The sequence below is a fragment of the Scardinius erythrophthalmus genome (assembly GCF_964197995.2).
Source record: "Scardinius erythrophthalmus genome assembly, chromosome: 2".
Lineage (NCBI taxonomy): Eukaryota > Metazoa > Chordata > Actinopteri > Cypriniformes > Leuciscidae > Scardinius > Scardinius erythrophthalmus.
In genome coordinates, this window is record NC_138222.1 from 43,810,952 (window position 1) to 43,829,050 (window position 18,099).

At 37.4% G+C, this 18,099-nt stretch overlaps 1 protein-coding gene across 6 annotated transcripts in view; it reads left to right on the forward strand.

The window, feature by feature from the left end:
- The window catches only part of myo1ea (myosin IEa), a 52,353-nt gene that overhangs the window by 5,534 nt on the left and 28,720 nt on the right, over nucleotides 1-18,099 (forward strand). For all 6 annotated transcript variants that reach the window (XM_081358712.1, XM_081358708.1, XM_081358710.1 and 3 more), the window contains exons 2-4: nucleotides 13,163-13,306; nucleotides 14,764-14,853; nucleotides 15,712-15,806. In XM_081358712.1, the coding sequence (XP_081214838.1) occupies nucleotides 13,163-13,306; nucleotides 14,764-14,853; nucleotides 15,712-15,806 (329 nt within the window). The remainder of the gene's footprint in view (nucleotides 1-13,162; nucleotides 13,307-14,763; nucleotides 14,854-15,711; nucleotides 15,807-18,099) is intronic.

An 18,099-nucleotide genomic window follows, 5' to 3' on the forward strand; every position in this document is an offset into this window, starting at 1 on the left:
CTACAATGTTTCCTCAAACCGCTCAGTTTTAGCTCAACAGTGTCTCTGTTTATCTGCAAAACTGACCGTGACTCTTTGAACCCATGTTTCTCTTTTTCCTCCAGCACAGTGACATACAGTATTTGTTCACTGACATGATCAGTCTCAGTCTGTATCCTAGTCATGTATTTGCATATGCTTTATTATGGGAAACTGCTCTGAAATTCAGTTGACTAAGACATCTAAATGTCCTGGCTCAAATACACAATCTGAGATTCACCAATATTCACGAATATTTCACATTGATAACAGTGCATAGCTGCTGATTGATATATAATAGACTTGTAATTGACAACACATTGGTACAATGGTAACAATGAAGGAATAGCGAGTTTAAAGATTTGAATATAGACTGAATAAAGATTTTGCCTAACCAATTGAATGACTATAATTGGCCAAGATAAGATTTTTCAAAGCTTTATGCGGACGAGTGATGCGATACAGCAGCAGCCAATGGGAGTGCAGACAGTGACATGCTGCTTAAAGGGGTCATATAATGTCATTTTTGTACAAGCTAATATGATTCTTTAGGGTCTAAATTAAAAGTTTGTAATATACTTTAATTAAAAATTCTCATTAGTATTTTAAGAAAACACAAATTTTACCTGGTCAAAAACAGCTGTTTTCAGCACGCCGTTTAAGTGCATGTGTCTTTAAATGATAATGAGCTTTGCTCACCCCGCCCCTCTGTTCTGCGCGTACACCGTTTATAACACAATAACACAATAACCATAACGCGTTGTTTATTATAAACATGGGATTATGAATTATATTGAGAACGTCATACATAGAAAACATGCCGTAATGTACCCTGAGTGTAAAAATAGCCGCATTCATCATGAAGCGTGCAGCAAGCGATTTGCAAAGATTAATATAAAGATTATTATAAAGGTTAATAAAACGTTACACTCACTCACTTCTTCTGGAGGTGCAGCAGGAACACGAATAGTTGGTACCGATCCTTTTTTCAGGAGCAGCTTCTTAGCAAAACCAGCTTTATACTGACCCTCGTTTGTAAAGGTGAAATGGTGAAATGATTCGCGCAAACATGAAAGCATTGACGTTGATCGTGGGGAATTCCCTTCGAAAACAAACTCAGCCACTGCGTCTTCAGCGGTTCGGATTTAGGAACATCAAAATGACTGCTGAGTTCGTTATTACACCCTAGAACAGTGGTTCTCAATCCTGGTCCTGGGGACCCACAACTCTGCACATTTTATATGTCTCCTTTATCTGACACACCCAGTTCAGTTCAGAGCTCTTTCCTAACGAGATGATGATCTGAATCAGGTGTGTTAAATGAGGGAGATATACAAACTGTGCAGAGCTGTGGGTCCCCAGGACCAGGATTGAGAACCACTGCCCTAGAACACCACAATTGTTTAGACGCCATTCTACTCAGTGCTCCAGCTATCAGCAATGAACGCGCCGGTTGGCGCGGGCTATGATTGACAGCTCGCTCACGAGGGCGGGTCTGTGTTGAAACGCTGCTGTCAATCAACCATTGTGGGAGGGGCATCGATTTTGTGACGTCACAAAATCGAACAGCTTGATTCAGGAGAAGGGGAAACATATAAGAAGATTTAAAAAAAAAACACTGGATGGATTTTTATCATTTTATGATGGTTGTGTTCAGGCACTGCCAACACACATTTCAGTACAATCAACTTGTAAAAGTGCATGTACCATTATATGACCCCTTTAATGCTGTTGAATATTAAAGCTGAATAAAAAGGTTGAAACCATCAGATCTTCAGTGTGAATCTGACCCATAACTGCCTCGGTCATCTCAATGTTTTCCACAGTGCACAAGGCCAAACATATTTATCCTGTGTCATTTCCCAGAGGAAGTATGATTTACAAAGCTCTTCTTTCATATGAGGGCCAATCAGCCATTGCCAGATAAAGCTGTTGCTAGTATTGTTTTCTAGTCATTAGTTTTAGCTTATTTTCAGTGGTTAGCAGTTTGAATGATTAAAAAAAAATCACTTTCAACAATGCAAAGAATTATGGGAGAAAACTTTTCTCAATGTGTTTCATTAATGTCAGGCAATGAAGGCCAGAACAATTGAAATAATTTCTGACTGTTTTGATGCTTAAAACAATGAAAAAATGTTATCCTTCTTGCCGAGTCTCTTGCTGAGCCTTTGAACTCTTTTGTCATTTTCAAAATGAGTTGAAAGATCAGACAGTTGAGCATGTGCGGTGCCTGATCCACATGTTTGGAGGAATGTAAATATTTGTGCTTTTGATAAACCTCTGAAAGAGCTACGTAAAAGCTAGAGGCATGTATTTGGGTGACCATTCACTTCAAAACCACTTTGACTCAATTTGTCGGACCTTCACTACAGCACGATGTTATTAAGTAGGTCAGCATAAGTGTTCAGCTTCTGTCCTTCATAGACAAAATAAGTAAGAAATAGTTTAAATAAAAATACATGCTTATTTTTGCGGTAAACCTATAGTGCAAACTTTACATTTCTGTATTCTGAATGCTAATTATAATATGCAAATATGTGGTTTTCAGTACATTATATATTCGGTTCATGCAAAGTAACAGGGTATAGCTGGGATTATATAGATTTTGTCAGAGCAATGAGTCACTATATTGTTTTAAGTTTTGTAAGTTTTAAAAATGACTTATTTGAATATTTTGGTGAAGTCGTTCCTTGACCAGAACAAAGAAATAACATAAAATGTTCTGAAGAAGAGAGGGTAAGGTTTTTATGGAGCTTTTTTTTAATAAGATGACATGGACCTACAGCTCAAAATCATTTGGGGTTGGCATCGAAATATAACACTAAAAATGTATTTTTATAATTGTATTTTAGATTAAAACTGTAATTATATTATGTAATTGGTGAAGATGGAAATTGTCACTATAAGTCTGAAGAATTTTAAAAATAATTATAAAAGGTGGATAATGTTGATGTTTTGTGGTGTTATGCAAAAAAAAAAAAATCAACACATTCCCAAATTAATACATTAGTCTTCATTTTAATATAACATGTAATATAATGTAATAAAACATGTTTTATATAACACAACATGTTCCGCATCCTGAAACAGTATTGGACAATTATTTACATGAATGCAAAGGTACTTTCATTTAACCTCAGTAATTAAGTAAATTAAAGCTGTGTGACTATCAGAGTGATCGAGCTTGGCAGCGGCGCTAATGCGAGATCTCGGTTTGCTGTTTCTGATCAGAACCATTACTCAGTTGGAAACTGGGAGATTTCTTCTCGTCACTTGCCAGCTCCCATTTCCCGTTGGCTATGTGTAAGAGCCCCTGATCCGAAACATTCCTCTGCTGGTTCTGTTTACTCTTCCCTGAGTCTGCCATCGTGAGTAACTCGTGCACACAGGCCTGACCACAGCAAACCATCCCGCTGAGTCTCCCGGCCCATTTCACCCTGTCTATACAATTACAGTAGACATGAGATCTGTACTGATATTAGATCAGTTTGAAAGGATGACGTTGACAAATACCACTGCCATAGACCTGTCTGACTGGCCCTCCCATACGGTTGTGCATTTAAATGCATTCTCCTCATTTTTATGTAGGTGTGCTCTTGGGTGTTGCTAAGTCAGGGCTCTTGATTCTTAAAGATCAGCTCAAAATAGACAGCAGCGAAATAGCTTGAGGTTACTTGAGCTTCACTGTTGTGTTTAATCAAGTTCCCACACATGCCTGACTTTGATTAATGACCTCATTACAGGCTTCACATGTGGGCTGGTAATATGGCCCCTATCTGTGGAAAATTTGTTTTGACGGGACAGTTTTATGAGGCAAAAGTTATTTATGCTACCAAACACTTGTAGTACGGTAGGCACCATGAATACTGCTCTTAAAGGGATAGTTCAGCTAAAATATGAAAATGGCATTTCATTTACTTACCTCAATATTGTCCCAAAACTGTATGCCATTTTATTTCTTCTGCGGAACATAAAAGAAGATATTTTGAAAGTAAATGCGGTTCAAACAACATTGCACCCTACTAAAACTTTGAGATATTTTTCAAAATATCCTCTTTTATGTTTCACCATAAGAAAGTCATACAGGTTTGGAATGACATGAGGGTGAGTAAGTGATGACAGAATTTTCAATTTTAGGTGATCTATCCCTTTAAGAGTTTGGCTCTTAAAGTAAATATTGATTCTTGTTGCAAGGTCCTTTGTGGAAAGACAAAACAGGTATGAAAATTATTTTATTACTTGAATTTCTTGGTCAGCCTCCTCTGTGAGACACTCCTTTATTTTTAACCAAATGACGAGGTGGCATTTGTTTGTGTACACAAGAAGCTGCATGAAATGGTTATTATCTGCTTGTCCTTGTGTGGGATATCAAACACAGTAAAAGCCTTCCTGATATTCATCCTTGGAGAGATTGTACCTCTCTAAAAGGTACAAAGCACACCATATAACCATAAATCTGCCCCATGAACATAGCCATAGGCTTTTATTTATTCATTGGTGTGCATCTGGGAAGATCTATTGTCATGTATCTTTTAAAAGCATACAATTAGAGGATCCATAAGCCATGACTGCTGCTAAGCAGAATATAAAGGTTATCTTTAAAGCATGGGCATATATTACCAGTTCTCATAGTCAACTGAGATATTTGGCAACAAGATGACAAAAAAATTACTTTATGTTTTTTGTAGTCAACTAATTAACTAGTTGATTGTCTCTAGTCTTAACGAGAATGTAGTTGGTTGTGGCAGGACAAGTGGCTACTGGCCAGTTTGCATGGCTTCAGTTTGCTTAAAGTAAACAGAATTAGTTGATGTATAATCATGCTTTTCTTTGAGAAATTATTTTTTTTGGCCAGCATTTAAAAACTGGATATTTATAATTTATTCTGGAAAAACAAACCTTGTTAAAGAAGCATATGTATTTTGTCTAGCTACAGTTTACAATTCAAGACCACCCAAATGCACATCCAAGGGAGAAATACACACTCTAAACTAAACTAATTTCTTCTGATCAGCCATCACTTTGTGCAGTTAATTGAAGATTTCAGCAAAGGTCCATCTTAAAAGGAGTGTGGGATGCCAATCATAGATATTTATCATATATATATATATATATATATATATTATTATTATTATTATTATTATTATTATTATTTTTTTTTTTTTTTTTTATTTATTTTTTTTTTTGGCAAGTGTATTGAACATGAATTGGAAATACAATTATTTGTATATATTGAACAGTCAGACTCAGGAGATGAGATAACTTCCTTGATCCCGAGTTTAAAAACGGCTGTCTGTATGATGATGATGCACCGTCACCTTGTCTCATTAGCTGCACTATTAGAATTTCAGCACTGTTTTTAGAATCCTAGTCTAAACATAATCCATCTCTATGTGTACTTCAGGGAAAATGATGGCGTTCCAGACTTCCCCATCAGACAGAATGTGCTACATTCTTTTCCACTGCCTTCAAAAGCAGGCAGAAATAATATGGCTGGGCTGAACTTGGCACAGAGTTTCCCGGCTGTAGCCAGACGCTTCAGAGCCACTCCTATCTCGGTTTACACAAACCCTCTGTGTTTGCTGTCTCTGGAGAGCCGCTATAGTCAGCCCTGCCTTCATTGCCATTTCTTACCCAGAAACCTCTCTCTGCTCCTCTGGGTGTTCTCTCCAGCAATCTCCGTTACCCAGACCAACGCCCCTAGAGGTATTTTACTCCACATCTAGTCACTGAGATTAATTACAGCTTGATTATGTAATGCTAGAAAACAAAATCCCTTTTCCAAATCACCAAAATGTATGATGACTTATTTTGAATGTGTAACGTGTATAATTTAAATTACTGCACACCTATATGATTAATCTAATCTCTAGGCTTGGTACTTTGCTTGAAACCTCACTGTAGTGTTACAGCATTGAGGGTTTTTTTCAGCAGTTGAGACTATTTGTGTCCTGAGTGTTTTCAGTCTGGATATGGATGGGCCTGTTTCTCTTCATCACATTGCAGTGAATTTACTAGCTTGTTGTGTCTGTGTTCAGGGTTTACAACCACTCAGAATGTAGGACAACCACCTTGAACATAGTCCAGGCTGGGATTATTTCTGTCACACATTTTCCAGGACCGCTTAAGATTGTAAGGGCTGTGTGAAGTGTCTACACTTTTACATTTTGGCCTGGGATTCATCAGTATTGATTCCCTTCTGACATTGTTTAAAATCGCCATTGGAGTCACATTCAAAGAGCTTGTAGTCACACTTGTACTTTGAAGTTTTTTCTTTCATTATCATGCCAAAATTCAATTATAATGCATCAGATTGTCAATGGTTGTCTTTTGAGGAATTGATTGGATGGGATTTACTGTACTGGTAATGACCCAGGGGTCAGAAAGGACATATTTTATGTTGTTAACATAGAGCATTCATGGAGAATTTAGACAGATGGTATCATATTTTGGGTTGCAGCCTGCAAGACTCACTAACTTTCTTGCAAAACTAAATAGCCTAATACATTGGCATAAGGGCAAGTACAAATTAGAGTCAGGGACTGGCTCCATGAATTATTTTCATATGTAAAAAAATTTGTTTATGGCCTTGTTTTTCTTCAGAAGTTCTAAGGTCCTGTTTACACCTGGTATTAAAGGTGCAGTAGGACATCTGGGAAAATGCTAACTTTAGCCTAAAAGCATTAAAAGCATATGTCCCACCCTCCCTGCAAATCACCGTCTAAAGCCACTCCTCTTGAAAGCTTGAACACACACAGCCCAGAAGACCGGAGACAACGTTACTGCAATACATCATGTGTCATTCACCGGTGAAAAAACTTTATAGTACAGTTAGTAACAATACTACAATACCAAACATAAACAAGTTCTTAAAAACAGAATTATATGCAGCAACTTTGCAGTTTGTTTAGCTAGCAAAACTTGTCAGTGTGTAATAATATTTCTTGCATGCCAGGGGTTCACCGGTGAGAGTCTGGTTGTTGCTGCTTGCCTGCCATTCTCGCTCTGTCTGCACAGCGTACGTAAACCGTACGTGAAGCGTACGCGCTGATGACTTCTTATGTCTGTGTGGACAGCCTGCACAGTGGTATGCAAACACACATTGATAGGACCGTTCGGACCAAACGCAACGATTGAACGAACATTCTATGGTCCTACGCCTTCAACAGACGACATATAGACCGCTTAACAGAGTGATTTCTTTCAGGATACGAGGAGACTTTCAACCAGCATAACAAAAAATGTTTCTGCAGAGAATCACTTACGGCACCTTTAAGATGCCTTTCGGTTAATCCGATCACAAGTGGATGACGCTAAATACGGGTGTAAACGGGGTCTAAAACGTTTTGAGCTTGTCCAGTTTCAACCACTTCCAGAGGTAGTCGAAAACGCATTTCACCAGATTGCTTTCGTATTGTAAACGCTCATGTGGTCGAAAGCGTTCAAACAGCCACAAAAGACCATCTACTCTCCGCCTACTGACCTAACGCATAAACATTATGGGAAGTGCGCTAGCCAGACGGGATTTAAACTTTGTCGACTGAAGCCCCAAATTTGGTTTAAAGACAAAAAAACATACCAAGCACAATGGTCTCTCACCATTCCTGATTTCTAACACGCTCTCACTTCTGAAAAAGCCCATAAATTTACCTACCCATAGACCCTCCCGTTGAAGAAATCAGGACATAAGTGGTTGAAAGTGGACAAAAGAGACCGATTAAAATACCAGGTGTAAACTGGTATGTGTCTCCCTTGTCTACTTGTGATCCGATTGACCAAAACGCATCTTATACCAGGTGTAAACAGGGCCTAAGAGATGGTTATTATTTACTTACCCTAATGTCATTTCAAACCCGTAATCCTTGGGTTAATCTAATCTGGTTTAACTAGCATGCTACTGTTAACAGATTTAAAATTTGCTGTTAAATCTCATCTCCAGTTCTATCTGAAGAACACACCATATCTATTTTGTTTATATCCGACCCTGCATGAGATCATGCAGGTGATCCCTCTGGCATGATAATCTAAATAATATCTTGTGTGTGATAAGCCACGATTTTCAAATATTGTAGTATGTGCATATTTGAGATTTGAGAAAAGAATCTTTATGTGCGTGATGCAACCAGATTTTATAATCGGTGTTTAGGATTTAAAAATTCCCTTACAGTCTGAGCCTGGTTTAAATGATGACAGAATTTTTTTGTTTTTATCTGTTGTGAAGTCCCAACTCAGTTCAGCCTCTTTTAGAATATTTTACCTTAATGCTAAGCAACAATATTAACTACTGTAGGGAGACATTTTTTTTTTTTTTTTTTATATATATTTAAAGAGTATAGGTTAATTGGCGACAGAAGTAATGATTTACTCCAACATTATTTGATTTTATATTTATTTTCTTTGTTCACTGTTCTTTATTTATTGACTTTACTGGTATTTAGAATTTTACTTACACTAGAATACACTAGAATGTCTTTTTCATCTTGGCCAAAGTGACATAATAAGAAATGTGAATCTGTAATATGTTGAAAAGGATTCCTGAAATAGCTCTCAAACTTCATTACACATTCCTACCTTAATCTGCTATTAGCACTGCCAGGTCTGAGCTGGATTCTCAGCCAAACCGCAGTACTCTGGGCCATATGCTAAATGCATTAAACGGCAAACCAGACTGTGTCTTGTAGCTTTAACTGCATTCTGATTGTATTCACTCATTTGATAATATTTTCAGTTGAGATGCATACTTAGTGATTCTGGGTGATTTCAGCTTTCTCTGTCACTTCAGAGTAAAAGACTAGGGCTAACCTGATCCCACTTCAGCTCTGCCATCCTTGTGTGAATGCAGGTCCTCTGTGTGATATCCAGATGGTTAAGGAGGTGAAAAAATTTGCCGCCTTATTGAATCAAACCCAGTCATTTCCTATGCCTGAGTCTGCGCTCTTCTCCACACTCTCCATATAAGGCAATGGTATTTGCATGAGGGAACGGCCTGCCGTGTCAGTATGGATCTAAGACTGGTGCTGCTGACGTTTTTCAACTGCTGTAGGATTACAGTGGGGAAATGATCTCAAAGGTATTCTATGGCAGGGTCTTACAAGGAGAACAATGGATTTTTCTCTCCTCCTTTTTATGAATGAAGCATTTTTTTCTTTCAGGAATGTTTTTGTACAGTTGTACATTCTCTAAAACTGCCACACACGTAATAAGTGGGTATAATGAAGGACAGATCTTCATCTGTGTTCATATGTGACGCTAGCGAGACTCAGTTGGAAGGATGATGTTATTGTAGCCTCCCTCATTAGTAGTATATGTACTCTCCAGATGTGCCATTCAACAGTATGGAGAGTCACATTACACTGACTACACAGCTGCTCCTTAGTCAATTAACACAGTGAATTTCCTAATTTATTATGCAGCCATTTGGATAACTTGATTATGCTTGGTCAGTTCCACCATTTCTCGGTCAAGTATATCTAGATTATTTGCTGTTATCCATGGGAAAGTGGTAACATGGTGCATTCAAGTCATGAATGACTCATAAATGACTCATAAACACACATGAATGCTTCTGCGTCTGTAGATATTGGTAAATTTGTTGAAATGTATGTTTTTTTTTTTTTCATTTTCAATAAAACTAAGTGTTTTGTACAAAATACAATAGTATTATACGATAGAATATATAACAGTAAAGCAAAAACAAATATGCATTCTTTATTCATCATTTTGTAGTTGTACTTTTTTCATAGGACTTCTCAGGAGAACTTACACATTGTTTTCATACTCGCATTTTCTTATTTCATATTTACAACTTGCATTTACGAAGCTGTTATCTTCCCACTGTTTCTAATAGTGAGTGAGCATTAATGTAAAGTAATTGGGGTTGAGATGTTTTATGCTAAGTTTTATTTAAAATCCTGATTTATGCCTTCCCAGGGAGTTTTGGGTTTTGACCTTGCTTGGTGCAGATGGGTATCATGTTTGTCATGGTGTAAATGATGCCTGCTGTTCCTGGGTGAACCACAGCACAAGCTTAGTGAACTTTAGCCTCCCTGGTTTCCGGTGTTCCTTTACAAAACAGAACATTTTCATCCCTAAATAAGCCTAGTGGGAGCAACTATAGCTCTTTAAAAGCAGAGATGCTGTTTTCTCTCTTTTGCTTGACTTTGTGTGGTCTATAACTTTGAGTTTTGGACAGTAGGTGTGGTCATTCTCTAGAAGGAGGAGAGTAAAAGTCCCATTAAAAGTCCCATTTAAGTCATTGTGTGTTCACATATAGCATCCTGTTTTGCATGTCTTTGCTTTGGCTCACAGTTTACAAGGAACATGTGCTGGGAATGAAGATCCTTTTCAGGTGTTTCTGTGTCCTGTGGTGTGACAGTGATGTGAACTTAAACACTGTGAAAGAAAGGGTTCAATAGAATTAGAAAAACAGCCACAGGACAATGAACTCTCTCTATGTTATATATGCAAAAATAAACTAAACAAAAGAGTCTGTAAAGATCTGAAAGAAGTTTTTACTGTTCTGTTTAAAACGCTGCTTTCCTCCTTAATTGCTTTTGAGGTAGTACCACTACTAATAATGTTCAGGTGAAGTACCTTATTGTTGTCATGGTGTTCAGCGGTTATTGTGTTTCTTTATTTTCCTGTAATTTACCTCAAACTTGTACTGTGCTCGTTTACGATGGCAAGTTAATTAGTCCTTCAAGGGAGGAAAGAAATCTTCCATACTTGGTCTGCTTCTACTTTCCTGCGCAGCTAGATTGAGAGTTTTTCAGTCTGTGGAATGTACAATTTTGAGAATGTTAAATGACTTTCCAGTTTACCTCATATCATTGTCATGGCATTCTTCAGCTTGGGAAAATTGCTGTAAGAAAATAATAGACAAATGTGGCCTTCAAATCATACAAAATGCATTAAATGACTGAACATTAGAGAGGGAAATGTTTAAAACAGCAGTGCGTTTGGATCATGTGCTCTCCAAAGCGGTACACTCACTGTTTGTGTCTGTCTGGCTCTTTTTCTGTATCTGACCTCCTTTCTTGAGTCACACTCATTGTACGCATCTCTTTTGATGTCCTGTTAAATGCACTTGAGGCTTTGTGTCGTTCTGAGTAAGTGGCCGGTTCCTCACGGCGGGGCCATTGTTACCTCAGAACGGTAGCCAGAAGCTGTTGACTCACGTCCCATGATGAATGACCCAAGCTCTCTGGAGACACACCCTCTGCAAAAACATTACTAGAGCTAAAGCAGAAGGAGACTGAAATGGGAAGGTAAAAAGGGGGACAAGGGAGAAGAGGAGAAATGGTGAGAACATCAGGAGAAGATCAAAAGAAGTTCTCAAGGAGCTTTAGGGAGACTCCTGACCATGCACTTTTCATCGGTTTAGAAAAACAAAATCAACATCTGCTGCGGTGAAAAAGAACGGGCTGTGTTAAAAGTGCTGCAGGCGGGGAATTGGACGTGGTCATTTCGCTGACTAGACGGTTTGCTCACATTAACTGTTGTCAGCAGCAATGTACTGTTTATCAGTGTTCATGACTGAATGAGATTCAGAATGGAAGTTAAAGTGTGTAATGTCTCTGTCAGTGGCGACATTAAACACGGTTGCAAAATATTAGTTTGTTTCTGAACAGATTTATCAACAACCCCATCTCCCCATCTGCCACTGTACAGGTGAAAAGGTAGTTCGGTCCTTTGGGGTTTTCATGATACCATAAATATGGCTATTAATATGATATCAGCTGAAGGATCACAATATCAAATTGAAATTCATTCACACTCTTCTGATAAAAACATCTTAAACCAGCCTTAGCTGGTTCACTGGTCTTAGTTGCAGTGTTATTATACTGCTGAAGTATTTATTAATATTTTTAATTAGTTTTATTTTTTCAATTTTAGTTTTAGTCATTTCAGTTTCAGTCATTTTTATGTGCTTTTAATAATATACTTCTATATAGCGTTAATTCAGTTTTAGTAATTTTAGAGTTAGTTTAACCTTATTAAATTCAAGGCAACATTTCTAATTTTTAGTTTCTTGAATTTTAAGTTTTTCGTGTTATGTTTATATTTTATTTCAGCCTCAATTACCGAAAAATTTAGCACAAAGTTTTAGTTAACAATAACAACACTATTTAGTTGGTCTGCTGGCTAGTTTTAGAGCCATTTTGTGCCATTTTCAGGTTGCTAGTTAATCACCAGCTTGGTAGGACTTGTCAAGTCAAGTCATTTATCTTCATTTATATAGCGCTTTTAACAATGTAGATTGTTTCAAAGCGGCTTTACAGTAACAAACGGATAATTTAAGGTAACAGAGATTGTTTTGGCTTTATAGCGGTTCTTGAATAAAGATATTTTCCAGCTAAAGTTAGTTTTGATTGATTCACTTCCGTCGCAAGGATCATTAGTTATGAAATTAGAGGCCGCTAAGACGACATCGTTCTCTCTACCTGTGAGAAACGCTGATGGTGCTCACGTGCGCATCAAGAATTAATTCTATAGTTATGCGCATTTGAAGATATGTGCGCAGGTTTGTAATTCCTTACAAACCAAGCCTTAAACTACTTGTCTGGCCTTAAAAATAATTTTGATACAGAATTTTATCACTTCGGGGTAGATGCGCGAAACCGAAATTATCCCGACAACGCTTTATCTGTAGAGCCATCTTAAACCAGCTAAGACTAACAAACAATCTTAAGCTGGTTTAAGTAACTTCTTTAAGTTAAGTTTTCGAAGCATTTTCTAGTGACAGGGTAATTGTTGTTGCTTAGGTACCACATGGACAGGCTTGCTATACCACCAGTATTCCTTGCTAAACTGCCCAAAACTCATACTCTCTTTTTCTACTTTTTAGAAAAAGTTAATTGAACAAACACAGCAAGTGTTAAAAAAATTCAACAGAACTGCAATGTTTACATTCTTCTGCGAAGTCAAACAATGTCTAATGGCTTACTTACAGTTGTTTCTGTACATTAACTTTGGGATGAGAGAAAGTATTTAAACATTAAAAAAATGATGCTATCCTTAAAGGGAAATCTAGTCATGGAATGTCTAGTGTAATTCAGTTTCTGCCAGCTAGCTACACAAAAGCTATGGGTGTGTATACAGTCTAACGAGAGTTTCTTGTTTATGTTTGTGTTTGCTCTCACAGGGGAGCCGGGGACACTACCGGTACCACTGGCAAAGCCACAATGTCAAGCAGAGTGGAGTGGATGACATGGTGCTGCTCTCCAAGATCAGCGAGGATGCCATTGTAGAAAACCTCAAGAAGAGATACATGGATGACTTTATTTTTGTATCCTTTTCCCAGCTTTAGTCTATCTGTCTAACTTGCTAATATCTTAATCTGATATGAAAATGATCCTAAATAGGGAGGTCTTTGCAGATGGATGTTTTCCTGTGGCTCTGTTCTTGGATTCCATCTACTCGAGTGAAGATTACATCTTGATTGGGTTTATTTTTACTAATGTTTGACTAAACACTGACATTTAACGATGACAAAAGTGTTCCTTAAACTCTGGTACAACTTCCAAATCCATGTTGTCCTATTTTCCCACAGTAGCAGGGACTGTTTTTGATCAAAGCCGCATGTGTGATGCTGAGAGCTTAGATTGCTGAAGGCAGCCAAAGAATGCTGGTTTACCTCTCTCTTATTTGAACCCAATGTACTTGGCAGGGTTCATGTCTAATTCAGCACACATTACTGGCACTAAAAATGACCTTCTTGATAAATCGAAGCATTTCTTGATGAAAACCTCACTAGCAGCGTATTTCTATTTTCTGCCCATATTAGGTTTATGGAGTCTTAGCAGACTCTGGCCATTTTGGTCCCAAATCAGTCCTGTGATTGTGGTCAGAAAATAGCAACAACACCAAAGTGTTCCAGTCAGTAGCATATGGAAATGAGGTCACAGTATGCCAGGCTCAATACTTCCTTTATTTGCAGTGAGCAACTTAGAGCCAGGCGGCCAAAATGCTCCAATCACTCACTGCCGGCTGTTCCCTTCCCATTGCATTCAGAGGAGAGAGCAACAGCATCTTAATAAGGCTCTGACCCATTAACCAAAATCTTCACTGCAGCCACATATAACTCTTCACTGATGTCACCAGTCCATTATTCACACTCAGGCCATTTTTCATCTGCCAGTCCAGCCAAAGTTTTATGAATACTCTCTGAGTATTAACAACCACAATGAGTAAAATGGTCCTAGAGGTTTTCCTCAATTGTGAATGCTAAACCTCTAACAGTTTTCAGAGAGAGAGTTTTCAATCTTTCACATAGAGAGAGAGAGAGAGAGAGAGATTTTGTATAGAAATAGTTAGTCATCCACCAATGAAAATTCTATCATCATTTACTCACGATCATGACATTCCAAAACTGTATGACTTTCTTTGGAACACAAAAGAATATAATTAACATTTCAACTGTTTTTTGTCCACTTAATTGAGGAGATAGTTGAGGAGAGTCCCCCTTCCATGTAAAGCGCGTTGAGTTCCCAGAAAAGCGCTATATAAATGTAGCAAATTATTTTTATTATTATTATATAATGAAAGTCATTTTGGAACCAAACCAACATTGGGTCCCATTGACGTCCATTGTATGGACAAAAAACACATTTGTGTGTGTGTGTTCAACAGGAAAGAGAAAGTCATACAGATTAGGAGCAACATGAGGGAGACCTTTGAAGTAAACTGTCCCTTTACTGCCACCTTTTCTTTCACAATCTTTTGAGCCTTGACCTTCTCCTGCAGACATACATTGGTCCTGTACTCATCTCAATTAACCCTTTCAAACAAATGCCTTACTTTGGAGACAAAGAAATAGAGATGTACCAAGGCGCAGTAAGTTGTCTTTTATGGTTTCCTTAAGTTTAGTCCTGATCCAGAATAGACTGTTTACTGTGGTGCAGTGTTGTTGATAACTAAAACTATAAAAAAAATCTGAAATCAAATCAAATATAAATATTAAATTATATATTAAACTTAAAAAAAAACTAAAACTAAAATGAGAAATATTGCCTTGCAACTAACTGAAATCAAATACTAAAGTACTAAAATTACTAAAACTGGAGAAAAAAAAATACAGCTAAATATAAATATTTTTAATAAATGAATAAAAATCACAAAGGGACATAACTAAATTACTATAACTTAAACTTAAATGAAAATCAAAGCTGAAAATATAAAAATATAAGCTAATTCAAAATATTAATAAATACTATAATAGTATATAATAATAATACTATAATAACACTGCTATGGTGTCCAAGAAACAGTTTTGTTGTAAAAGCTCTAGCCATTGGAAATCATAATAGTTTCAGTAATGATTTTAATAGTTTTTTTTTTTAAAGTGTGTAGGTGTGGTGCAGCTTTTAACAGCTGCATTCTTAATCAGAAAAGTAGCTGCACAGGCCTGCCTTACCCATTGAAGCCACCTGGCAATACCTCCACAGAACAGCATGTACGGGTCTATGTTCTCAACCACGCTTGCCCAGAGGTCTTGGCTCCTCATCAAGCTTATGGTTGCTGTCAATAATCATTAGCTTGTGGAGGCTACAGCAAAGACCATTGAATGTGTTTTGACTCGTATGCCACACAGTAGCTTATTTATAAATCTGAGCTCAGGCCATATCCTAAATATGAACCATAATGTAAATTATGAAATGTATCTGTTTTTCTCCATTTCTCCCTCTCTCTCAGGCTCAGTATGAGAACCCTCCTCATATCTACGCTTTAGCCGATAACATGTATAGAAACATGATGATTGATCGTGAGAACCAGTGTGTCATTATCAGGTGAGAGAACTTTTTAACTTGAACTCTGAACATATCATCTCTAAACATCAAACTTGCTGTTTAGACTGTAGGTGCTTTAAGCCACAAGATTCTTAATGAGCAATTATCATTATTAGGATTCTTTTTTGCATGTTTTAACTGAATTATTTATATTTAATTCTGATTAATTAATCAAATTGATTGGAATCAATTAATCAATATGTGTAGAGAAAAGCCCCCAGATGAAGATAGTTTGGAATACATAACATTAGGCTGCTGTAGTATATATTCTATACATTGGTTGTTTTATTTCTATTTTATTTGTATTTGTCTGTTCTTCTGTCTTTTAATTCTATTAATTCTGTTTTAATTCTGACCTATGTACACATCTTTGGTTGTGTAACATCTTGCTGTTTGTAAAATCCACTATGCTATTTACGCACACGATTAAATGTGCAATTATTGTTTTGTATGGCTTTACTGGATAGGACAGTGTAGAGATCAGACAGGAAAGCATAGGGTGGAGAGAGAGGAACGGGATCGGCGAAGGACCTAGAGCCGGGAATCGAACTCGGGTCGCCGGAGGCACAGTTGCGCTCAGTGGTTGCGTTAGTGGTTAATGTTTTTAATTCCAGTGGTACTGGTGGATTTCCGCGGGAAATTCGAGCATGTTTTTGCATTATTACGTCACATACGTACACATAAAGAAGTGTCTCGGCTACTAGGCTATATTGCGTGTGAGGATGTTGGAGGTGGAGATTTATAGCCTTTTCTCACAGCACTTGATATAATTAAACTTATCAATTTGATGGCGGATCCAGAAAGGTTCAAACAACAATCACCAGTGACAATTGTAGATTCACCCGTTGTAAAATGCAAAAGACTTCGGACTTCTGAGTGGCTACAGAAAAAAAGAGACTGCAACCGGGCCCATGCGAAAACAAGGATAATATCGGAAGGGCATTAAATGTAGTCACGCAATGCTGATGTTGTAATCATTAACAATTTGAGAATAAAGTATAATTTGCACGGTTTGACGTGATATGATAAGCAATCGTTAGATTTAATCAGCGTGATTTACTGCAATGCTTTTTTCCCCTTAGTTGGTCAGAACAAAAGTAGATGTTACTTACTTGTTCAGATGACATTTTTCCGGTGAAAGTTCTTATGTTGGTCATACTTCCAGAAAGTAGAATCTGTGATTCCGAATGCCAGTATCCACACCGGCGCGGTGACTGACAGCCGCACATTCTCCTCAAAACATTGGATTAATCCGTGCTGTGCCGTGCCGAGGCACAAACCACGTAAAGTTGATAATTCCGCGAATAACTGCAATTGCAGATTTCGAACAGAGATGGCGACAAAGAGGAAAAACTACAGACTGCAGCTTTAAATAGCTTTTGTTTTTGTTAAAATGTCATTTTTGATCATGATCTTACAGGACCAGCATATAGACTAGATTATGCATTTATTTTTCAATCACTGCTAAAAAACAATTCAGTCAGTGACCGAAAATATTCGTCAGAGCGCTGCCCACAAGGCTATCGGCTCTGACTATTGTGTTATTCTTTATATAATTATTTGTACTAAATTAACATGTTAAACTGGCAGTTCTACTTTTTAAACCATGAAGACTAAGCGTTGCTCTATTCTGTTTATGTGTGACGTAGAAAGGGTGTGACATACAATTAGGTTTGGTATGATATCAGTGCAGACATTGCAGTGGGAGAGTCACCTGGCTGTCAGTTGGAGTGAATACATCCTCGTTTTGTTATTGAGGGTGTACAGTTACATTACAGTTGAATAGAACAGATTCAACAAGCCCAACAGCCTCAGTGGTTGAGTATAATTTTACCCCCTTTGATGATATGTACAAAATAAAGACCAAAGGATGTAAAATTACTTTGTCTATTGTTATATTTTCTCCAGGATGTAGGGGACACAACGCACAAGAGCTTTTGTTACCTGTGCTTCCTGCTAGAGCACAGGAAATGCACTTGTAAGGCCCTTGTAAGGCTACTGTCAATGGAGGAAACTTCACTGAACAGCCAGTTGCGATGGGTGTAATATTGCTTAGTATTAATAGTGTTTCTTCATGAAGTAATCCGGTAATTCCTGAAGAGCCATTGAGTTTGGAGAGCCACATAACATAAGGAGTGTCAATATTTCATATTACACTTTAAACAGCTTTTTCATCATCAACACTTCTATCTCAGTTTAATGGCTTACAACTGTAAGCCATTTATATTTACCTTCAGAAAAATGAACACTGTGGTTCTTCAGTGCATTCAATATTGCACTGTTTGTTTGTACA